The sequence below is a fragment of the Triticum aestivum genome, chromosome 5A, assembly GCF_018294505.1.
Source record: "Triticum aestivum cultivar Chinese Spring chromosome 5A, IWGSC CS RefSeq v2.1, whole genome shotgun sequence".
NCBI classification, from domain to species: domain Eukaryota; kingdom Viridiplantae; phylum Streptophyta; class Magnoliopsida; order Poales; family Poaceae; genus Triticum; species Triticum aestivum.
Window position 1 is genome coordinate 666,061,588 of NC_057806.1, and position 24,200 is coordinate 666,085,787.

At 42.3% G+C, this 24,200-nt stretch overlaps 1 protein-coding gene across 1 annotated transcript; it reads right to left on the reverse strand.

Moving 5' to 3' along the window:
• Positions 1 to 400: 400 nt before the first annotated feature.
• LOC123105802 (actin cytoskeleton-regulatory complex protein pan1) lies at positions 401 to 7,306 on the reverse strand. The gene is made up of 13 exons (XM_044527948.1): positions 7,045 to 7,306; positions 5,535 to 6,876; positions 5,034 to 5,252; positions 4,700 to 4,908; positions 3,905 to 3,976; positions 3,647 to 3,718; positions 3,380 to 3,478; positions 3,196 to 3,267; positions 2,983 to 3,097; positions 2,775 to 2,843; positions 1,894 to 2,209; positions 1,252 to 1,360; positions 401 to 1,178 (listed from the first exon to the last, which is right to left on the reverse strand). The coding sequence occupies exons 1-13, from the start codon at positions 7,171 to 7,173 to the stop codon at positions 747 to 749; spliced, it is 3,255 nt and encodes a 1,084-aa protein (XP_044383883.1). The 5' UTR covers positions 7,174 to 7,306; the 3' UTR covers positions 401 to 746.
• Positions 7,307 to 24,200: the final 16,894 nt, after the last annotated feature.

Genomic DNA, 24,200 nt, shown 5'->3' on the forward strand with positions numbered 1-24,200 from the left:
GCCCTGGCGGTAAGATGTCTAAACCTACCGCCAGAACCCCTGACGATAGCGAAAGGGTCATATCCCGAAATTCTTTCCAACAGGGGTCAGATCCTGAATTTCTATGCGAAAAGGGTCAAAACACGAAATTTGGCCTCATTGTGTGGCCGCTGCTGTCGGCCAGACCTTCAGGTTTCTTGTCGCTCAACGAGATCAGCGGCATAGGCTCATAGGTTTGGACATGAAGCCAAACTGCCAGCACATGTAACATGGGAAACTCGTGACTTGGCAGCGATTTGTTGTATGCCTTTGTAAACCCCGAATCCTGCTTCTTCCGTATATCAAAAGAAAAACACCAAACGGCGAACAACATTGGAAGTTTGGAACCCCTAGCTTGAATTACATATGGACTATGGAGACAGCACAAAAGATACTTCGGCTCTCGGTTTCTTACAGCTTGATGCAGTACAAATTTAACTTTTGTATTGTACAAAAATAAAAAAAAACGATGAGTAGCTGTTGTTCCAAAGATACAGGCCACTATAAACAGAGAACAATCTCGGGATACTTTACAGAGCACAACCAAAAAATGTCCACTTTGTACGTGGGGGGTGGAGGACAGGACAAATGCACACAAGGCCAACACAAGAGACTTGCCAACCAAAAAAAATGGATCCGCTGTATTGTACTTTCCTCGAACAATCCGAGCCTTTGTATCGACAGATGAGCCCGCAAGAGACAGATCCTCGTAATACCACAAATGAATATCAGAATTTGGGGGGCGACCGCGCTCCTGATGCTTTAAAAGGTCCAGTCGAGCCGAAAGGATCAGCTTCATCAAAAGAATCGAACCGGCCGAAATTTCTCGAGCTGTTGGATGAGTCAAATTCCGCTGCGCCCTCGCCTTTGGAGCTGCTTACAGAGTCAAACCTGGAAAAGCGGCTTTCCTGTGGGACGGCGCTGTCTTGGGATCTGAAGGAATCGAACCTTCCAAAGTTATAGGAGGAGCTATCGTCACGACTTTCACCGAACTTCGGTGAGAACCCAGACGTGTATGCAGGGGAACTTGGAACGGAATCGTCAAAGAATGTGCTCTTCTTTCCATAGGCACTAGCGCCACTTGGAGAGCCCACTCTAACAGGGTCTACATTGAAGTCATCTGACCCAAAGAAAGAGTTGCTTCCATGATGTCCAGGCTCCTGTATCAAGATAATTCATCAGAAATGATGGGTGGACACCACAAAAGTCCAGAAATAGGAAGACAAAGCTTACATTCATTGCATTAGATCCCCAAACTGATTCAGTATCTTGGTCATCAAAGTTCCATGTAGTTTCATCACCATAATTATCTCCAAAAACGGACTCAGAGCCACCGTGGTCACTGTTACCAAATAATGATTAATGACACTCACATCAAACTCAAAATGTATAACTTCATAGTTGAAGACCATATTTGTGCTTTAAATCAAATATTACTTGTAATATTTTTTGGAGGATATTAAATATATGCACTGTATAGATTAGAAAGTAGGAAACAAGGATGATTGTCATACTTTAAGTAATAAAAATGAGAGGGAATCTCTCCAGTGTCAAGTAAATAAATCTACTATGTATAAACAAAAAGTTATGAATAAACATCCAAAACATTCAGGCGATAAGAACCGATAAATCTTGGTCAGCTAGTGTTGCTGGAGATTACAGTGGGGTTTGCTCAAAGGAAGGCTCATACTTCTAAAGGCAGGAATAGCACCAAAGAAACAAACAGGTCATCATTTTTGAGTTCATCAAGCAAATAAAGAAACGGAATATAGCTCATCATGTTGTTCATTCGTGTAGGACTATGCCTGATATATCTCAATTCATTAAACTTTGAGAAAAAGGACTCTACATGAAAAAAAATGCGAAAACAAGCACCTGTAGGTTCCTTTTTTGGTGGGAGACGAGTCATGCACCCCAAAACGAGAAGACTTAAATGGACTACCAGAGGCACTTCTTCCAGCACTGCCCGGGCTCCTTACAGATTCGTCACCAAAATCATATGCTAATTCGCTCTCAGGCGCTTGATCACCAGCTCTGTAATGTCTCACATCCTTGATATGACCATTAGAAGATGCAACAGGGGACATCCCATCCGTAGAGACACCGTCATCCCAAAGAGATGATGCGTTTGCATTTTCAGCAGAAGCTGGGTTTTCGACAATTGTACCATTGTCCTTTACAAGACCAAACCCTGTTATGACGAATGGCATAGTTAGAAATATAACAAGATCAGCCAAAAATGGACGAAGTAGGCTGCTGATGTGGAAGACACCAAATCTGATCAAATAACTGATTGTGGGATCAAGGTCAAATATATGCGCAATAGCAATTGTGCAGTTAGAAAGGTTTCCCAGTAAGCAAGCTGACACTTCCATAATATCTGGTTACATGAGGTAGCGGACGGAAAATAATGACAAGACAGAAAAATACACTAGTGCTCAATTTTATCTACATAATTTACATTGAAAATTATTTGACAACAGCGAAATAGATTAGGATTATAAATACAATCATGCTTTAGTTTCTTTTCAGAACAAAACATAAATGGTGTAAGCACGAAGTCCAGGATTGGGAAATGGTCTGCATGAGATGAAAAGTACCATTTTCTGCCCTATAAACAGAGAATTACCAACTTCGAAAGGAAATCAGCACTTTTATTTTAGATAAAGGCCCATGGCCACACTTTTAATAAAGTTACAGTTCAAAACAAGCACAATATAGTGATGTAAGGCAAGATGGATCGAAAAGTATCTGACCTTCATCCTCAAATTTATCCCAGTCTTCATCCCACTCAACTGCTCCCTCTTGCTGCCCAGGTTCCCAACCTGGCAAACAAGGATATAAGCGATCAATAGATTTATGGATTGTAATATGAAGTGAAAATAAGGGCATAATTTGATCTATAGAAAGTAAACATGAAGATGAAAGTCTCAACAAATATTGGAAGTTGGGAAAGTTGGGTACCAAATGGAAGCTCGACTGTTGCAGAAGGCTTGAATTGCAGTCCAAAGTGCTTGCACCGTTCGTTAAAAGCTTTCTCCATCTCCTCTAATTGATGTTGGATTCGATCAGCTCGAACCTAGGTATACGGTTTGGTGTTATTTAGAGAGACAAAATAGAACTGGTTGAAGGTATGAGATACTGCCCGCAAAAAGTAAGGTATGAGATAGAACATACCTGAAGCAAACCATCAACACTTCCACCTTGTACCATTTTAATTAATGCATCATTCAGCTCAACTTTCCTCTCCTGAAAAAGATTATTAAGAAAAGAAAGTCGGAATGAAGATATGACCATCAAAAATTGTAATCACAATAAGAATCGCCAGATGACATTTTTCTAAGGTGTAGTGTTACAAAACCTGAACATCACGGAAAGCAGCTTCCTCAACTGCCAGTTTGGAAGCTAACTCTGCCACTTGCTTGTATTTTTCTTCATATTTCTTAGACAACAATTCCACCTGAATTGAGTTAAAGACCATCCATCATTTTGCAAAGAACCCACAAAAAAAGACACCTAACAACCAATTTCCATGTCTGCACCACTAGCATGAGAAAAATAGGGCTAAAGGAAGAACTACAATGCTGGCATACATCAGATATGATAAGCATTACACGGTAATCTGTACCTCACGTTTATCAGAAGATGCCCTTTCCGTGATCTCATTCAGTCTATTGTCACACCGACTTTTATACAGAACCTTTGACAAAAGAAGAAGAATAAACAGATTTCAATACAACATGTAATTATATCAACTTTTGTTGACCTAAATAAGACCAGTAAATGTAATGATAGATCACAAGCTGCATACGAGTCAGAATTTATTTACTGAGTCCTAATAATTGTAATACTATGAAAACAACTAACAAGATAGAAACATGCTTACAAGATCTTGCATTTTCGTGCGGTAGTACTCTAGTTTCTCTCTGGAGTCTAGGACCTGCTTCTCCACCTCAACCTTCATAATGCAAAAGAGACCCAAAAAAAGGACAAATGTTTCAGAGTTCACTAACTAGGATTAATAGAAAGTTGTTGCAACTACGTAGCATGAGAACAACCCCTTCCTGCTGTCTATAGGAATTTGCTTGTTTAAGTACATAAGAGAGTATAATAGAGTAACAGAAAAAAGGCTATGCTGAAATAAAGTTTCCAAAAATAGTTCTGGACAAAAGCATGAGAAGTAATCCCTCCCTCCTTAAGTGACGTTTTAGAGAAGGTTGCTTACAAAGAACTAATTGAAGATTTTGTATCAAGGATTGCCAGAAGGATGACATGTTTCTGCTAAAGTATATAGTAGTTCAGACTTCAGAGTTCCAAACTTTGCATCTTGGTAAGATGTAATCCTTCGAACAATTGTACTGCCAGTATGATATATACAAGAGACGATTTTTTTTACTGCCGGTATGATATATAAAAGACTTGTCTATATGGCTTTTCCCTAGGCCTAATTTTAGATTTTGCGCCGGTCCTTCAATTTCTCGAATACAACTGGTCAATGTTAAATCATGTCTGCGACATGATTTGAATACACCATTCAGCTGTACTTGCTTAACTGAATAACAAGAGCAGCTTAAATTATTCTCGATGTAATCAACTGGTGCTGAACACCACAAATCCAGTCTGGGCATAGTGGATCAGCAGTTCAGCACACTGATCCAGATTTGAGGAACAGGTCCAATACCTTCTTAGGAGCCTCCTGTGCAGCTGAGTTTACCCCACTTCTGTCATCTGTAATTCCTTGAGCTGCAGCATGATTATCCATACCAGGCATGTGAGGTCTTGGTTGCCCTGGTCTTGTAGCTCCATCAGTCTGTGAATGCATTTGAGGCAAGGGTGGCCGTACACCACCAGTAGGCAACCCAGGTGCGCCAGGGCCCCTATGTGGTAATCCTAGCCCAACATCAAATACCTTGTAAGCGGCAGGCCAAGTAAGCTAGACAAAGTATGCGTGGTTCAACTTGGACTACAGTTATATCATGTAATAACTAAGATCTGGCAGCCAATACAAATATTACCTTGATTAGGCTGCCATGATGGGGCATTGTAAGCTGTAGAAGGCAAGCCTGTTGCTCGTAACAGTGTCTCATCAAATTTAAGAGAGTCAGGGAGCGATGGAGGCAGAGGAGTTCCAGCTCGGTTCCTCTCCATTAAATAAAGAGCAATGCAAAACTCTCTCAGAGAAAGCATGCCGTCATTATCTTGGTCAGACAAGTCCCACACTTGCTTCAGTACATCTACAAAGTATAATGAAACAACAATTGCATTAGCCAATGGCAATGGTATTCATATGGTGATATGTTCACACATCATATGAAAACCATCATAGAAACAGAAATAAAATACAATGATATCATTATGGAGAAACAATGACAGAAATAGCCAAATAGGTTTCAAACAAGGAGCTCAACCAATAAGCATTGTAAAGGTACCCCGTTACCGCAATACATTAGAGTATCTTATAGACAGAAATACACATATGCATGATTAGGAAAGTAAAGTTGGTGATGAGATCCCACCTCTTGGAAGTTTCCAACTGAGAAACAGAGTGCGAGCTTCTGCACCAGTTATTTTGCCATCTCTGTCCCTATCAACATCCCGAAAGACTTTCGTGTACTTCTGGATATCAGATTGATTAACTTTTGGCCATTGAGAAGAGGAATTAGAAACCCCGGCAGAAACACCTGGAGATGGAACACTTGGCTTTGTGATGGGCTGCGTCTGCTGAGGTTGGCTGGTGCCGTAACTCACTGTTGGAGTACCTTGGAGAGAACCAGGCTGTGTTAGATTAGCAAAGTTCTGGGAGCCAGTCGGCTTGGACATAAAGCTTGATGTGGTCGGAAGTGCAGGTGTGGATGTACTTGGCTTTGGCTGAGTAAGAGCAGAGAAGATTTCAGTGCTTGCTCCTGAGCCACTGGCAGGGCCATTTCCAGATAGCACCAAAGCTCTTGAATCTGGAGGCAATACAGCACTGTTGCTCTGTGGAGGCAACGATGAAGAGGACATAGCATGTGTCTGCTGTCCAGGAACCATGCCCATTGAGCTCGACATTCCAAGACCAAATCCACCTGATGTTGTCTGTGAAGGAACAGCTGCTCCTGGAGAGGGTTGAGAGAAACCTCCAAGTGAACCAACATTACCCCCTTGCCAGCCAACTGAGCCTCCCATGCTGCCTCCATCCAGTGGACTTTGATTCATTCCAGTTGCTTGAAGTGATGTTGCAGGAGCTCCCACCTGAGGTGGTGGCCTCATGAAACCAGTGCTTGAAGTGAGGAGCTGCTGAGCATAACCCATGTTGGGAGATTGTGACTGAGTGCCCCTCGGCCCCGTGAACTGATTTGGCGGCATGGCTCCACCCTGACTTGCAGCCGGCATCATCGAGTTGACGCCTTGGGGTCTCGGAACAGCTCCAGCGTTCGCCTGCGGTGCACCGGCAAATTGAGTTGAAGTCGGCATCATACCACTTCCCTGGGGCCTCGGAGCAGCAGCAGAAGTCGGCATCATACCGCTTCCCTGGGGCCTCGGAGCACCAGCAGAAGTCGGCATCATGCCACTTCCCTGGGGCCTCGGAGCAGCGGCTGCCGGATTCATCTGCGCAGCTCCAGCCTGCCCCGGAGCGGGCGCCGGCGCAGCAGCATTACCTTGGGGCCTAGGAGCACCGGCGGCAGCCTGCGGAGGGGCCGACCCGCCGGCAATCTTCGGAGGCGGGATTCTGGCGGCGGCCGGGCCATACAGCGCGGACTGCACTATGTCGGGCGTGAGCTGGCGCCCGCTCTGCGCCACGGTGACGAGCCGCAGGGCGTTGAAGAACTCGGGCCGGCCGAGGAAGCCGGTCTTGCTCTGATCGGCGTGCATCCACACCTGCGCGCACAAGGTCCGAACATCACCAACCAACCAACCCTTAGCTTCCATCGGATTAATTCGCCAGAGAGGGGCTCTGATCTAGAGCTGCTCTACGGAGATCACACCTAGAATTTGGGAATGGCCGGCGGGGACGCGGATTGGGCGGGGGGGTTTAGGGGCGCTCACCTGGGCGAGGACCTGCTGCGGAAGGCTGGCGCCCTGGAAGAAGGCGACGGCCTCCTGGCCGCTGATGCGGCCGTCCTGGTTCAGGTCGGCGCGGCGGAAGTAGGCCTCGAAGGCCTCCATCCCCGCCATGGCCGGGATCCGGGGCGGGGATCTCGCCGGCCGCGCGGATCTGCTGCCGCGGGCTGTGGGGAGATCTCGGGGGAGCGTGTCGCGGGCGGGCGGGCGGGCGGGCGGCTCTCTCGTGTGTCTGCGAGCGAGGGCAGTGGTTGGGGGTCGGTCCTCCGGGCGGGCGCCCCGTCCAGATGGTGTGTGAGCTGCCTGCTGCAAAACTTTTTGCTAAGTGCCCCCCTCCCAGTTTACATCCCTTCTAACCAAGTTTATTTTTTCAAACAAACTAGAAGGGTTTTTTTGGATAAAGGCCATTTTTATTATCTCAAAAGGTAGAATCAAGCGGATGCAAAACATTATTATTAGTATTCAGCCTCTGCATAACGAGGATGCACGTAGTCAAACACCAAAAGTTTGACAAAAAGAAAGGGAAACAACCGACACATCGACAACAGTAGAACTATAGACTGACACTATATCTATGTCCAGAGGGGTGGTGGACCGACCCGGAGATTATGTTGTCATCCAAGTTGGGTAAAATTCTTCGTAGCCACCTGCTCCAACTAAACTAGAATGTTCTAATCAAGTTTATCACGGCTAAACCGTTGATTACTATAATGGTTGATCGCGCTTTGTTGTATCGTTGGTGTTGTTGGGATTCCATAACTTTTGTTTATTATTTGGTTTGGCCCATTTGAAAGATTGAGTGTTTTTTTATATACGGTGTTTTGATGCGCTTTCTTGGTAGTGTGATTCTGTGTATCCGCTAATCAACTCATACTTATCTGGGGAAGTTTCGTGCTCATGCTCGTATGTATTATTTTGTTGATGCACATTGGCACATTTTTCTAGGTGGTGAAATGATGCGCAGAGCCGGTCTGTTTTTAGGCTAATTGTTGTTGTTGCTTGATGTCTACTACACAACCTTCTTCTTGTAGACTTTATTGGGCCTCCAAGTGCAGAGGTTCGTAGGACAGTAGCAAATTTCCCTCGAGTGGATGACCTAAGATTTATCAATCCGTGGGAGGCGTAGGTTGAAGATGGTCTCTCTCAAACAACCCTGCAACCAAATAACAAAGAGTCTCTTGTGCCCCCAACACACCCTATACAATAGTAAATTGTATATGTACACTAGTTCGGCGAAGAGATGGTGATACAAGTGCAATATGGATGATAGATATGAGTATTTGTAATCTGAAAATATAAAAATAGAAATGTAACTAATGATAAAAGTGAGCGTAAATGGTGTTGCAATGCTAGGAAACAAGGCCTAGTTACATCTACATTTGCATGATCTGTTGGAGTTGCACTTTTACATCACCAATTTACATCTTCTGTTGGAGTTTCCTCTTTCTTGGAGATGTAAAAAGCACTTTTTGGATATGTAAATTTTACATTCCCTTTTTTACATCTCCAAATTTGCATCTTCTATTGGAGATGCTCTAAGATCATGCTGCCACCCATATTGGATAAAAATATCCCTCGCCGTGGTCTCCAGTCATGTACACACATCCGTAAATAGGCCTCGATTCTCGTTATGAAGAGGACCGTAAACGAAGAGGACCGTAAACGAAGCGTCTCGGCACATCTGTAGATAACCTGCATAAGAGAAGTAATATTATCGTTAAAAGCCTTATCATTTCTACATAGCCAAAGTGACCAAATCACGACCTGCGCTCCCACCCTGAGAAGAATTTTGAACTTGTGATCAGTCTCATGTAACCAGTTGCCAAATATATTAGCAACACTACAAGAATGATACAAGCCAGAAGCAATTTGGACGATTGGTCATATAGAACGAGCTAATTTACATAGGAAGAACAAAAGTTTTGTTGTCGCGTCATGCAGACAAAAGACACATTGCGTACTTCCATGCCAATTCTTCTTAATAAGGTTATCTTTAGTAAGAATGACTCCGCAACGATGATTCCAAAAACTTGGCGATAGTGTCACCTTTGTGACGCACAATATTGTATAGAGCTGGATATTGTTCCCGGATTGTAGCATTACCTGGCCATTTATTGAAAGTGCAATCATGCCCTTAATCGTATTTTGATGTTGACGACAGTATACACATAGGGGACTAACAGTGTTTGTCATGTATATCTCGGGTTTAGTCCCCTCAGGATCGTGTGTGTGTGTGTGTGCGTGCGTGTGGATCATGACTACGAACATACATATATTGCTCAAGAACGAAGAAACAAGACTACTAGCTTAGGCATTTTATGTTTGTTCTTGAGTATAGGGATCCCGCACTATGAAGAGGGGAACATCGGGTCTCGCGAAGGACTTGCTCAATTTTCTTCTCCCCATTCATAGTCTGTTCTCTCTCTCTCTCTCTCAGATGTATGATGCTTGTCGGACGTCCGGCCATCCAATGCACACCAGACTACCTACATAGAGCCAAAACATCGGATTTCCGACCTCCATCGAAAATCTGGTCTGTCCCAACAAAACGTCAGTCATCTGGTCCCTATCGGACATCCGGTGCCTCAGACGACTGACGTTCACCAGAAATCCGGTACTAACTATCCCAAGCCAAAATGTCAGATGACCTATCTTTTTCGGTTGTTCGGTACCATTCAAACAGAAAGTATATGTCGGATGTCTCGTATTGTGTCGGCTGTCCGGTGTCTGCCAAGGCCTTAGACGGACGGTAAGCCTCGGACATCCGACGGCTACTACACTCAAATGGCTCCAGCGGCCACTTATTGAGGGATACTATAAATACCTCCCTCCTATTCCGTGAGAGCTTTGACCATTCACTTTTTGCATCCCCAAGAACACATTTCTCTCACACACTCATACACCAAATATTAGCCCCCAAAGGGATTTGTGAGCATTAGTGAGAAGTTGTCCACTCAAGTGATAGATCCACTCCTTCCCCATCTTTGCACCAAAGGAATTTGTGATTTGAGCAAGTCTTAAGCTTTTCCCCATCGTTCTTGTTACTCTTGGAGGTTGGAGACTCCTAGGCGGTAGGAGTACTCCAGCGAGGAATCGTTCATTGTGATTACCCCCGGAAAGTTTATGAGGGTTTGGAGACCACCCCAAGGTCTACCTCTAGTGGTTGGGAATCTCCTTCGTGGTGATATCTCAAAGAGAGAATAGGACGAGCCTTCGTGGAGTTGGTGTGCCTTTGTGGTAACACCCACCTCTCGAAACGGTGACGTAGCTTCCCTCCAAGGAAGTGAACATCGGCATACATCCTCGTCTCTCGGAGTTGTGGTTATTACTAACCCTAGTTGCCTACTTGTGGTTACTTGTCTCTTAGTCTTTATTTGTCTCATATTGTGCTTGCTTACTCATATACTTGTGGTACTTGTTTTGAAGGAAATGTGCCCTAGAGGCAATAATAAAGTTATTATTTATTTCCTTATTTCATGATAAATGTTTATTATTCATGCTAGAATTGTATTAACCGGAAACATAATACATGTGTGAATACATAGACAAACATAGTGTCACTAGTATGCCTCTACTTGACTAGCTCATTGATCAAAGATGGTTAAGTTTCCTAGCCATAGACATGAGTTGTTATTTGATCAACGGGATCACATCATTAGGAGAATGATGTGATTGACTTGACCCATTTCGTTAGCTTAGCACTTGATCGCTTAAGTTTACTGCTATTGCTTTCTTCATGACTTATACATGTTCCTATGACTATGAGATTATGCAACTCCCGAATACCGGAGGAACACTTTGTGTGCTACCAAACGTCACAACGTAACTGGGTAATTATAAAGGTGCTCTACAGGTGTCTCCGATGGTGTTCATGGAGTTGGCATAGATCAAGAATAGGATTTGTCACTCCGATTGTCCGAGAGGTATCTCTGGGCCCTCTCGGTAATGCACATCACTATAAGCCTTGCAAGAAATGTGACTAATGAGTTAGTTGCGGGATGTTGCATTACGGAACGAGTAAAGGGACTTGTCGGTAACGGGATTGAACTAGGTATTGAGATACCGACGATCGAATCTCGGGCAAGTAACATACCAATGACAAAGGGAACAACATATGTTGTTATGCGGTTTGACCGATAAAGATATTCGTAGAATATGTAGGAACCAATATGAGCATCTAGGTTCCGCTATTGGTTATTGACCAGAGATGTGTCTCGGTCATGTCTTCATAGTTCTCGAACCCGTAGGGTCCGCACGCTTAAAGTTCTATGACGATCGGTATTATGAGTTTTGTGTTTTGATGTACCGAAGGTAGTTTGGAGTCCCGGATATGATCACGGATATGACGAGGAGTCTTGAAATGGTCAAGACATAAAGATCGATATATTGGATGACTATGTTCGGATACCGGAAAGGTTTTGGGAGGTTTCGGACATTTACCGGAGTACCGGGGGGTTACCGGAATCCCCCGAGGAGTACATTGGGCCTAATAGGCCTTAGTGGGAGAAGAGGAGGGGCGGCCAATGGCAGCCGCGCGCCCCTCCCCCTCTAGTCTGAATTGGACAAGAAGGGGGGGCGGCGCCCCCCTTTCCTTCTCTCTTCTCTCCCTTCCTTCTCCTTTCCTACTCCAACTAGGAAAAGAGGGAGTCATACTCCCCAACTAGGAAAAGAGGGAGTCATACTCCCAGTGGGAGTAGGACTCCCCCCTTGGCGCGCCCTCCTCCTTGGCCGGTTGCCTCCCCCCTAGCTCCTTTATATATGGGGGCAGGGGCACCCCAAAGACACAACAATTGATTGATTGATCTCTTAGCCGTGTGCGGTGCCCCCCTCCACCATAATCCACCTCGGTTATATCGTAGTGGTGCTTAGGCGAAGCCCTGCGACGGTAGCTTCATCAACATCGTCACCACACTGTCATGCTGATGAAACTCTTCCCCGAGCTCTACTGGATCGTGAGTTCACGGGACGTCACCGAGCTAAACGTGTGCTGAACACGGAGGTGCCGTATGTTCGGTACTGAGGATCGGTCGATCATGAAGACATACGACTACATCAACCGCGTTGTCATAACGCTTCTGCTTAACGATCTATGAGGGTACGTGGGCGACACTCTCCCCTCTCGTTGCTATGCATCACCATGATCTTGCGTGTGCGTATGAAATTTCTTAAAATTACTTTGTTCCCCAATAGTGGCATCCGAGCTAGGTTATTGCGTAGATGTTATATGCACGAGTAGAACACAAGTGAGTTGTGGGCGATACAAGTTATACTGCTTACCAGCATGTCATACTTTGGTTCGGCAGTATTGTTGGATGAAGCGGCCCGGACCGACATTAGCGTACGCTTACGCGAGACTGGTTCTACCGACGTGCTTTGCACACAGGTGGCTGGCGGGTGTCAGTTTCTCCAACTTTAGTTGAACCGAATGTGGCTACGCTCGGTCCTTGAGAAGGTTAAAACATCACTAACTTGACGAACTATCGTTGTGGTTTTGATGCGTAGGTAAGAACGGTTCTTGCTCAGCCCGTAGCAGCCATGTAAAACTTGCAACAACAAAGTAGAGGACGTCTAACTTGTTTTTGCAGGGCATGTTATGATGTGATATGGTCAAGACATGATGCTATATTTATTGTATGAGATGATCATGTTTTGTAACAGAGTTATCGGCAACTGGCAGGAGCCATATGGTTGTCGCTTTATTGTATGCAATGCAATCGCCCTGTAATTGCTTTACTTTATCACTAAGCGGTAACGATAGTCGTAGAAGCAATAGTTGGCGAGACGACAACGATGCTATGATGGAGATCAAGGTGTCGCGCTGGTGACGATGGTTATCATGATGGTACTTTGGAGATGGAGATCAAAGGCACAAGATGATGATGGCCATATCATATCACTTATATTGATTGGATGTGATGTTTATCCTTTTTGCATCTTATTCTGCTTTGTTTGACGGTAGCATTATAAGATGATCTCTCACTAAATTTCAAGGTAAAAGTGTTCTCCCTATGTATGCACCGTTGCCAAAGTTCGTCGTGCCGAGACACCAGTGATGATCGGGTGTGATAAGCTCAACGTTCATCTACAACGGGTGTAAGACAGTTTTACACACACAGAATACTCGGGTTAAACTTGACGAGCCTAGCATATGCAGATATGGCCTCGGAACACTGAGACCGAAAGGTCGAGCGTGAATCATATAGTAGATATGATCAACATAGTGATGTTCACTATTGAAAACTACTCCATTTCACGTGATGATCGGTTATGGTTTAGTTGATATGGATCACGTGATCACTTAGATAATTAGAGGGATGTCTATCTAAGTGGGAGTTCTTAAGTAATATGATTAATTGAACTTAAATTTATCATGAACTTTGTACCTGATAGTATTTTGCTTGTCTATGTTATTGTAGATAGATGGCACGTGTTGTTGTTCCCTTGAATTTTAATGTGTTCCTTGAGAAAGCAAAGTTGAAAGATGATGGTAGCAATTACACGGACTGGGTCCGTAACTTGAGGATTATCCTCATTGCTGCACAGAATAATTACGTCCTGGAAGCACCGCTGAGTGCCAAACCCGCTGCAGGAGCAACGCCAGATGTTATGAACGTCTGGCAAAGCAAAGCTGATGACTACTCAATAGTTCAGTGTGCCATGCTTTACGGCTTAGAACCGGGACTTCAACGTCGTTTTGAATGTCATGGAGCATATGAGATGTTCCAGGATTTGAAGTTAATATTTCAAGCAAATGCCCGGATTGAGAGATATGAAGTCTCCAATAAGTTCTATAGCTGCAAGATGGAGGAGAATAGTTCTGTCAGTAAACATATACTTAGAATGTCTAGGTACCATAATCACTTGACTCAGCTGGGAGTTAATCTTCTGGTTGATAGTGTCATTGACAGAGTTCTTCAATCACTGCCACCAAGCTACAAGAGCTTTGTGATGAACTATAATATGCAAGGGATGGATAAGATGATTCCCGAGCTCTTTGCAATGCTAAAGGCTGCGGAGGTAGAAATCAAGAAGGAGCATCAAGTGTTGATGGTCAACAAGAGCACCAGTTTCAAGAAAAAGGGTAAAGGAAAGAAGAAAGGAAACTTCAAGAAGAACGGCAAACAAGTTGCTCCTCAAGAGAAGAAACCCAAGTCTGGACCTAAGCCTGAGACTGAGTGCTTCTACTGCAAACAGACTGGTCACTCGAAGCGGAACTGCCCCAAGTATTTGGCGGATAAGAAAGATGGCAAGGGGAACAAAGGTATATTTGTTATACATGTTATTGATGTGTACCTTACTAGAGCTCGCAGTAGCACATGGGTATTTGATACTGGTTCCGTTGCTAATATTTGCAACTCGAAACGGGGACTACAGATTAAGTGAAGACTGGCTAAGGACGAGGTGACGATGCGCGTGGGAAATGGTTCAAAAGTCGATGTGATCGCCGTCGGCACGCTACCTCTATATCTAACTTCGGGATTAGTTTTAGACCTGAATAATTGTTATTTGCTACCAGCGTTAAGCATGAACATTATATCTGGATCTTGTTTGATGCGAGGCGGTTATTCATTTAAATCTGAGAATAATGGTTGTTCTATTTATATGAGTAATATCTTTTATGGTCATGCACCCTTAAAGAGTGGTCTATTTGTGTTGAATCTCGATAGTAGTGATACACATATTCATAATGTTGAAGCCAAAATATGCAGAGTTGATAATGATAGTGCAACTTATTTGTGGCACTGCCGTTTGGGTCATATTGGTGTAAAGCGCATGAAGAAACTCCATATTGATGGACTTCTGGAATCACTTGATTATGAATCACTTGGTACTTGCGAACCATGCCTCATGGGCAAGATGAATAAAATGTCGTTCTCCGAAACAATGGAGCGAGCAACAGATTTGTTGGAAATCATACATACTGATGAATGTGGTCCAATGAATGTTGAGGCTCGCGACGGGTATCGTTATTTTCTCACCTTCATAGATGATTTGAGCAGATATGGGTATATCTACTTAATGAAATATAAGTCTGAAACATTTCAAAAGTTCAAAGAATTTCAAGTGAAGTGGAAAATCATTGTAACAAGAAAATAAAGTTTCTACGATCCGATCATGGAGGAGAATATTTGAGTTACGAGTTTGGTTTACATTTGAAACAATGTGGAATAGTTTCGCAACTCACGCCACCCGAAACACCACAGGGTAATGGTGTGTCCGAACGTCATAATCGTACTTTACTACATATGGTGCGATCTATGATGTCTCTTACTGATTTACCGCCATCATTTTGGGGTTATGCTTTAGAGACAGCTCCATTCACGTTGAATAGGGCACCATCGAAATCCGTTGAGACGACGCCTTATGAACTGTGGTTTGGCAAGAAACCAAAGTTGTCATTTCTTAAAGTTTGGGGCTGCGATGCTTATGTGAAAAAGCTTCAACCTGATAAGCTCGAACCCAAATCAGAGAAATGTGTCTTCATAGGATACCCAAAGGAAACTGTTGGGTACACCTTCTATCACAGATCCGAAGGCAAGACATTGTTGCTAAGAATGCATCTTTTCTAGAGAAGGAGTTTCTCTCGAAAGAAGTGAGTGGGAGGGAAGTAGAACTTGATGAGGTAACTGTACCTGCTCCCTTATTGGAAAGTAGTTCATCACAGAAACCGGTTCCTGTGACACCTACACCAATTAGTGAGGAAGCTAATGATGATCATCATGAAACTTCAGATCAAGTTACTACCGAACCACGTAGGTCAACCAGAGCAAGATCCGCACCAGAGTGGTACGGTAATCCTGTTCTGGAGGTCATGTTACTTGACCATGACGAACCTACGAACTATGAGGAAGCGATGATGAGCCCAGATTCCGCAAAATGGCTTGAGGCCATGAAATCTGAGATGGGATCCATGTATGAGAACAAAGTATGGACTTTGGTTGACTTGCCCGATGATCGGCAAGCCATCGAGAATAAATGGATCTTCAAGAAGAAGACTGACGCTGACGGTAACGTTACTGTCTACAAAGCTCGACTTGTTGTGAAAGGTTTTCGACAAGTTCAAGGAGTTGACTACGATGAGACCTTCTCACCCGTAGCGATGCTTAAGTCTGTCTGAATCATGTTAGAAATTGTCGCATTTTATGATTATGAAATTTGGCAAATGGATGTAAAGACTGCATTCCTGAATGGTTTTTTGGAAGAAGAGTTGTATATGATGCAACCTGAAGGTTTTATTGATCCAAAGGGTACTAACAAAGTGTGCAAGCTCCATCGATCCATTTATGGACTGGTGCAAGCCTCTCGGAGTTGGAATAAATGTTTTGATAGTGTGATCAAAGCATATGGTTTTATACAGACTTTTGGAGAAGCTTGTATTTACAAGAAAGTGAGTGTGAGCTCTGTAGCATTTCTAATATTATATGTGGATGACATATTATTGATTGGAAATGATATAGAATTTCTGGATAGCATAAAAGGATACTTGAATAAGAGTTTTTCAATGAAAGACCTCGGTGAAGCTGCTTATATGTTGGGCATCAAGATCTATAGAGATAGATCAAGACGCTTAATTGGACTTTCACAAAGCACATACCTTGATAAAGTTTTGAAGAAGTTCAAAATGGATCAAGCTAAGAAAGGGTTCTTGCCTGTGTTACAAGGTGTGAAATTGAGTAAGACTCAATGCCCGACCACTGCAGAAGATAGAGAGAAAATGAAAAGTGTTCCCTATGCTTCAGCCATAGGATCTATCATGTATGCAATGCTGTGTACTAGACCTGATGTGTGCCTTGCTATTAGTTTAGCAGGGAGGTACCAAAGTAATCCAGGAGCGGATCACTGGACAACGATCAAGAACATCCTGAAATACCTGAAAAGGACTAAGGATATGTTTCTCATTTATGGAGGTGACAAAGAGCTCATCGTAAATGGTTACGTCGATGCAAGCTTTGACACTGATCCAGATGATTCTAAATCGCAAACCAGATATGTGTTATATTGAACGGTGGAGCTGTCAGTTGGAGCAGTTCTAAACAAAGCATCGTGGCGGGATCTACGTGTGAAGCGGAGTACATAGCGACTTCAGAAGCATCAAATGAAGGAGTCTAGATGAAGGAGTTCATATCCGATCTAGGTGTCATACCTAGTGCATCGGGTCCAATGAAAATCTTTTGTGACAATACTGGTGCAATTGCCTTAGCAAAGGAATCCAGATTTCACAAGAGAACCAAGCACATCAAGAGACGCTTCAATTCCATCTGGGATCAAGTCCAGGTGGGAGACATAGAGATATGCAAGATACATACGGATCTGAATGTTGCAGACCCGCTGACTAAGCCTCTTCCACGAGCAAAACATGATCAGCACCAAGACTCCATGGATGTTAGAATCATTACTGTGTAATCTAGATTATTGACTCTAGTGCAAGTGGGAGACTGGAGGAAATATGCCCTAGAGGCAATAATAAAGTTATTATTTATTTCCTCATTTGATACGTCTCCAACGTATCTATAATTTTTGATTGCTCCATGCTATATTATCTATTGTTTTGGACATTATTGGGCTTTATTATCCACTTTTATATTATTTTTGGGACTAACCTATTAACCGGAGGCCCAGCCCAGAATTGATGTTTTTTGCCTGTTTTAGGGTTTCAAAGAAAAGGAATACCAAACGAGTCCAAACGGAATGAAACCTTCAGGAATGTGATTTTCTCACCGAATACAACTCAGGAGACTTGGACCCTACGTCAAGGCATGTAACAAGAGGCCATGAGGTAGGGGGGCGCGCCCTACCCTACCAGGCGCGCCCCCCACCCTCGTGGGCCCCCTGTTGCTCCACCGACGTACTTCTTCCTCCTATATATACCCACGTACCCCCAAACGATTAGATACGGAGCCAAAACCCTAATTCCACCGTCGTAACTTTCTGTATCCACGAGATCCCATCTTGGGGCATGTTCCGGAGCTCCGCCGGAGGGGGCATCGATCACGGAGGGCTTCTACATCAACACCATAACCTCTCCGATGAAGTGTGAGTAGTTTACTTCAGACCTACGGGTCCATAATTAGTAGCTAGATGGCTTCTTCTCTCTTTTTGGATCTCAATACAATGTTCTCCCCATCTCTTGTGGAGATCTATTCGATGTAATCTTCTTTTTGCGGTGTGTTTGTTGAGACCGATGAATTGTGGGTTTATGATCAAGTCTATCTATCAATAATATTTGAATCTTCTCTAAATTATTTTATGTATGATTGGTTATCTTTGCAAGTCTCTTCGAATTATCAGTTTGGTTTGGCCTACTAGATTGATCTTTCTTGCAATGGGAGAAGTGCTTAGCTTTGGGTTCAATCTTACGGTGTCCTTTCCCGGTGACAGTAAGGGCAGCAAGGCACGTATTGTATTGTTGCCATCGAGGATAACAAGATGGGGTTTTCTTCATATTGCATGAGTCTATCCCTCTACATCATGTCATCTTGCTTAAAGCGTTACTCTGTTTTAACTTAATACTCTAGATGCATGCTGGATAGCGGTCGATGAGTGGAGTAATAGTAGTAGATGCAGGCAGGAGTCAGTCTACTTGTCTCGGACGTGATGCCTATATACATGATCATACCTAGATATTCTCATAACTATGCTCAATTCTGTCAATTGCTCAACAGTAATTTGTTCACCCACCGTAGAATATTTATGCTCTCGAGAGAAGCCACTAGTGGAACCTATGGCCCCCGGGTCTATCTTTATCATATCAATCTCCTACTACTTAGTTATTTACTTTGCTATTTACTTTGCCTTTATTTTACTTTACATCTTTATCATAAAAATACCAAAAATATTATCTTATCATATCTATCAGATCTCACTCTCGTAAGTGGCCCTATAGGGATTGACAACCCCTATTTGCATTCGTTGCGAGGATTTATTTGTTTTGTGCAGGTACGAGGGACTCGCGCGTAGCCTCCTACTGGATTGATACCTTGGTTCTCAAAAACTGAGGGAAATACTTACGCTACTTTGCTGCATCATCCCTTCCTCTTCGGGGAAAACCAACGCAATGCTAAAAGAGGTAGCAAGAAGGATTTCTGGCACTGTTGCCGGGGAGGTCTACGCAAAGGTCAACATACCAAGTACCCATCACATACCCTTATCTCCCGCATTACATTATTTGCCATTTGCCTCTCGTTTTCCTCTCCCCCACTTCACCCTTGCCGTTTTATTCGCCCTCTCTCTCTATCCTCCCTCTCTTTCTTTATGTGCCTTTTTTTTGCCCGCTTGCTTTTTGTTTGCTTGTGTGTTAGTTTGCTTGCTTGTCACGATGGCTCAAGATAATACTAAATTGTGTGACTTCACCAATACCAACAACAATGATTTTATTAGCACCCCAATTGCTCCTCTTACCGATGCTGAATCTTATGAAATTAATACTGCTTTGCTGAATCTTGTCATGAAAGATCCGTTCTCCGGCCTTCCTAGTGAAGATGCCGCTACCCATCTTAATAGCTTCGTTGATTTGTGTGACATACAAAAGAAGAAAGATGTGGATAATGATATTGTTAAATTGAAGCTATTTCCTTTTTCGCTTAGAGATCGTGCTAAAACTTGGTTTTCGTATTTGCCTAAAAATAGTATTGATTCATGGAACAAATGCAAAGATGCTTTTATCTCTAAGTATTTTCCTCCCGCTAAGATCATCTCTCTTAGAAACGATATTATGAACTTTAAGCAACTTGATTATGAACATGTTGCACAAGCTTGGGAGAGAATGAAATTAATGATACGTAATTGCCCTACTCATGGTTTAAAATTGTGGATGATTGTTCAGAATTTTTATGCCGGATTGAATTTTGCTTCTAGAAATCTTTTAGATTCGGCCGCGAGAGGCACTTTTATGGAAATCACTTTAGGAGAAGCTACTAAACTCCTAGATAATATTATGGTTAATTATTCTCAATGGCATACTAAAAAAAAGGTGCATGCGATAGAAGAAATTAATGTTTTGAGTGGAAAGATGGATGAACTTATGAAATTATTTGCTAATAAGAGTGTTTATTCTGATCCTAATGATATGCCTTGTCTACTTTGATTGAGAATAATAATGAATCTATGGATGTGAATTTTGTTGGTAGGAACAATTTTGGTAACAATGCGTATAGAGGAAATTTCAACCCTAGGCCTCATCCTAGTAATTCCTCTAATAATTATGGTAATTCCTACAACAATTCTTATGGAAATTGTAATAAGATGACCTCTGATTTTGAATCTAATATTAAAGAATTTATTACTTTGCAAAAGAATTTTAATGCTATGATTGAAGAAAAATTGCTTAAGATTGATGATTTGGCTAGGAACGTTGATAGAATTGCTCTTGATGTTGATTCTTTGAAACTTAGATCTATTCCACCTAAGCATGATATCAATGAGTCTATCAAAGCCATGAGAATTTCCATTGATGAGTGCAAAGAAAGAACTGCTAGGATGCGTGCTAAGAAAGATGCCTTTATAAAAGCGTTTTCTTCTAGTTCCTATGAAAATAATGATAAAGATCTAAAAGTTATTGATGTGTCCCCTATTAAATCTTTGTTTTGCAATATGAATCTTGATAATGATGGAACTCAATACGACCCACCTTTACCTAGAAGGCGTTCCAAGAATTCTGAATATTTTGATTTTGATGCTAAATTTGATAAAAGTGGGATTGAAGAAATTAAAACCCTAGATGTTGCTAAACCCACTATTATGGATTTCAAGGAATTTAACTATGTAAATTGCTCTTTGATTGATTGTATTTCCTTGTTGCAATCCGTGCTAAATTCTCCTCATGCTTATAGTCAAAAATAAAGCGTTTACTAAACATATCGTTGATGCCTTGATGCAATCTTATGAAGAAAAACTTGAATTGGAAGTTTCTATCCCTAGAAAACTTTATGATGAGTGGGAACCAACTATTAAAATTAAAATTAAAGATCATGAATGCTATGCTTTATGTGATTTGGGTGCTAGTGTTTCCACGATTCCAAAGACTTTGTGTGATTTGTTAGGTTTCCGTGATTTTGATGATTGCTCTCTAAATTGGCACCTTGCAGATTCCACTATTAAGAAACCTATGGGAAGAATTAATGATGTTCTTATTGTTTCAAATAGGAATTATGTGCCCGTAGATTTTATCGTTCTTGACATAGATTGCAATTCTTCATGTCCTATTATTCTTGGTAGACATTTCCTTAGAACGATTGGTGCAATTATTGATATGAAGGAATGAAATATTAGATTCCAATTTCCGTTAAGGAAAGGCATGGAACAATTTCCTAGAAAGAAAATTAAATTACCTTATGAATATATTATGAGAGCCACTTATGGATTGCCTACCAAAGATGGCAATACCTAGATCTATTCTTGCTTGTTAAACGATAGCGCTTGTTGGGAGGCAACCCAATTTTATTTTTATTCCTTACTTTTTGCTCCTGCTTAGTAATAAATAAATTATTTAGCCTCTGTTTTGGTTGTGTTTTTTGTGTTTAATTAGTGTTTGTGCCAAGTAGAACCGTTGGGAAGACTTGGGGAAAGTCTTGTTGAACTTGCTGTAAAAAAACAGAAACTTTAGCGCTCACGAGAACTGCTGTAATTTTTATTTGGAAAGTGCTATTTAGTTCATTATTTTTGCAGATGATTAATAGATAAATTCCTCACGTCCAGCAATTTATTTTAGAATTTTTGGCGTTCCAGATCTTGCGCTAGCAACAGATTACTACAGACTGTTCTGTTTTTGACAGATTCTGTTTTGCGTGTGTTGTTTGCTTATTTTGATGAATCTATGGCTAGTAAATTAGTTTATAAACCATAGAGAAGTTGGAATACAGTAGGTATAACACCCATATAAATAAATAATGAGTTCATTACAGTACCTTGAAGTGGTCTTTTGTTTTCTTTCGCTAACAGAGCTCACGAGTTTTCTACTTTAAGTTTTGTGTTGTGAAGTTTTCAAGTTTTGGGTAAAGATTTGATGGATTATGGAACAAGGAGTGGCAAGAGCCTAAGCTTGGGGGTGCCCATGGCACCCCCAAGATAATCTAAGGACACCTAAAAGCCAAAGCTTGGGGATGCCCCGGAAGGCATCCCCTCTTTCGTGTACTTCTATCGGTAACTTTACTTGGAGCTATATTTTTATTTACCACATGATTATGTGTTTTACTTGGAGCGTCTTGTATGATTTGAGTCTTTGATTGTTAGTTTACCACAATCATCCTTGCTGTACACACCTTTTGAGAGAGCCATACATGATTTGGAATTTGTTAGAATACTCTATGTGCTTCGCTTATATCTTTTGAGTTATATAATTTTGCTCTAGGCTTCACTTATATCTTTTAGAGCACGGTGTTGGATTTGTTTTATAGAAACTATTGATCTCTCATGATTTACTTAGATTATTTTGAGAGTCTTAATAGCATGGTAATTTTCTTAAAATCCTAATATGCTTGGTATGCAAGATTAATAATAAAAATTCTCTTATGAGTGTGTTGAATACTATGATAAGTTTGATAGTTGATAATTGTTTTGAGACATGGAGATGGTGATATTAAAGTCATGCTAGTTGAGTAGTTGTGAATTTGAGAAATACTTGTGTTGAAGCTTGTGATTCCCGTAGCATGCACGTATGGTGAACCGTTATGTGATGAAGTCAGAGCATGATTTATTTATTGATTGTCTTCCTTATGAGTGGCGGTCGGGGACGAGCGATGCTCTTTTCCTACCAATCTATCCCCCTAGGAGCATGCGCGTAATACTTTTCTTTGATAACTTGTAGATTTTTGCAATAAGTATATGAGTTCTTTATGACTAATGTTGAGTCCATGGATTATACGCACTCTCACCCTTCCACCTTTGCTAGCCTCTCTAATACCGCGCACCTTTCGCCGGTATCATACACCCACCATATGAAGGAAATACGCCCTAGAGGCAATAATAAAGTTATTATTTATTTCCTTATATCATGATAAATGTTTATTATTCATGCTAGAATTGTATTAACCGGAAACATAATACATGTGTGAATACATAGACAAACGGAGTGTCACTAGTATGCCTCTACTTGACTAGCTCGTTAATCACAGATGGTTATGTTTCCTAACCATGAACAAAGAGTTGTTATTTGATTAACGGGATCACATCATTAGGTGAATGATCTGATTGACATGACCCATTCCATTAGCTTAGCACCCGATCATTTAGTATGTTGCTATTGCTTTCTTCATGACTTATACATGTTCCTATGACTATGAGATTATGCAACTCCCGTTTGCCGGAGGAACACTTTGTGTGCTACCAAACGTCACAACGTAAATGGGTGATTATAAAGGTACTCTACAGGTGTCTCCAAAGGTACATGTTGGGTTGGCGTATTTCGAGATTAGGATTTGTCACTCCGATTGTCGGAGAGGTATCTCTGGGCCCTCTCGGTAATGCACATCACATAAGCCTTGCAAGCATTGCAACTAATGAGTTAGTTGCGAGATGATGTATTACGGAACGAGTAAAGAGACTTGCCGGTAACGAGATTGAACTAGGTATTGAGATACCGACGATCGAATCTCGGACAAGTAACATACCGATGACAAAGGGAACAACGTATGTTGTTATGCGGTCTGACCGATAAAGATCTTCGTAGAATATGTAGGAGCCAATATGAGCATCCAGGTTCCGCTATTGGTTATTAACCGGAGACGTCTCTCGGTCATGTCTACATTGTTCTCGAACCCATAGGGTCCGCACGCTTAAGGTTTCAATGACAATTATATTATGAGTTTATGAGTTTTGATGTACCGAAGTTAGTTCGGAGTCCCGGATGTGATCACGGACATGACGAGGAGTCTTGAAATGGTCGAGACATAAAGATTGATATATTGGACGGCTATATTCGGACACCGGAAGTGTTCCGGGTGATTTCGGAGAAAACCGGAGAGCCGAAGGGTTACCGGACCCCCCCCCCCCCGGGAGAAGTAATGGGCCATATGGGCCTTAGTGGAGAGAGAGAGGGGCAGCCAAAGGTGGGCCGCGCGCCTCCTCCCCCTTGGTCCGAATTGGACTAGGAGAGGGGGGGGCGGCGCCCCCCTTTCCTTCTCCCTCCCAACTTCTTTCCCCCTCCT

Bases quoted from the DNA above. Each gene is read 5' to 3' on its own strand.
- LOC123105802 (XM_044527948.1), bottom strand. From the start codon at position 7,173: ATGGCGGGGATGGAGGCCTTCGAGGCCTACTTCCGCCGCGCCGACCTG. The intron at 3,098-3,195 runs GTATGTTCTATC...CCGTATACCTAG, and splicing joins GTGTTGATGGTTTGCTTCAG to GTTCGAGCTGATCGAATCCA. The intron at 1,361-1,893 runs GTGCTTGTTTTC...ATTTGGTAACAG, and splicing joins ACCAAAAAAGGAACCTACAG to TGACCACGGTGGCTCTGAGT.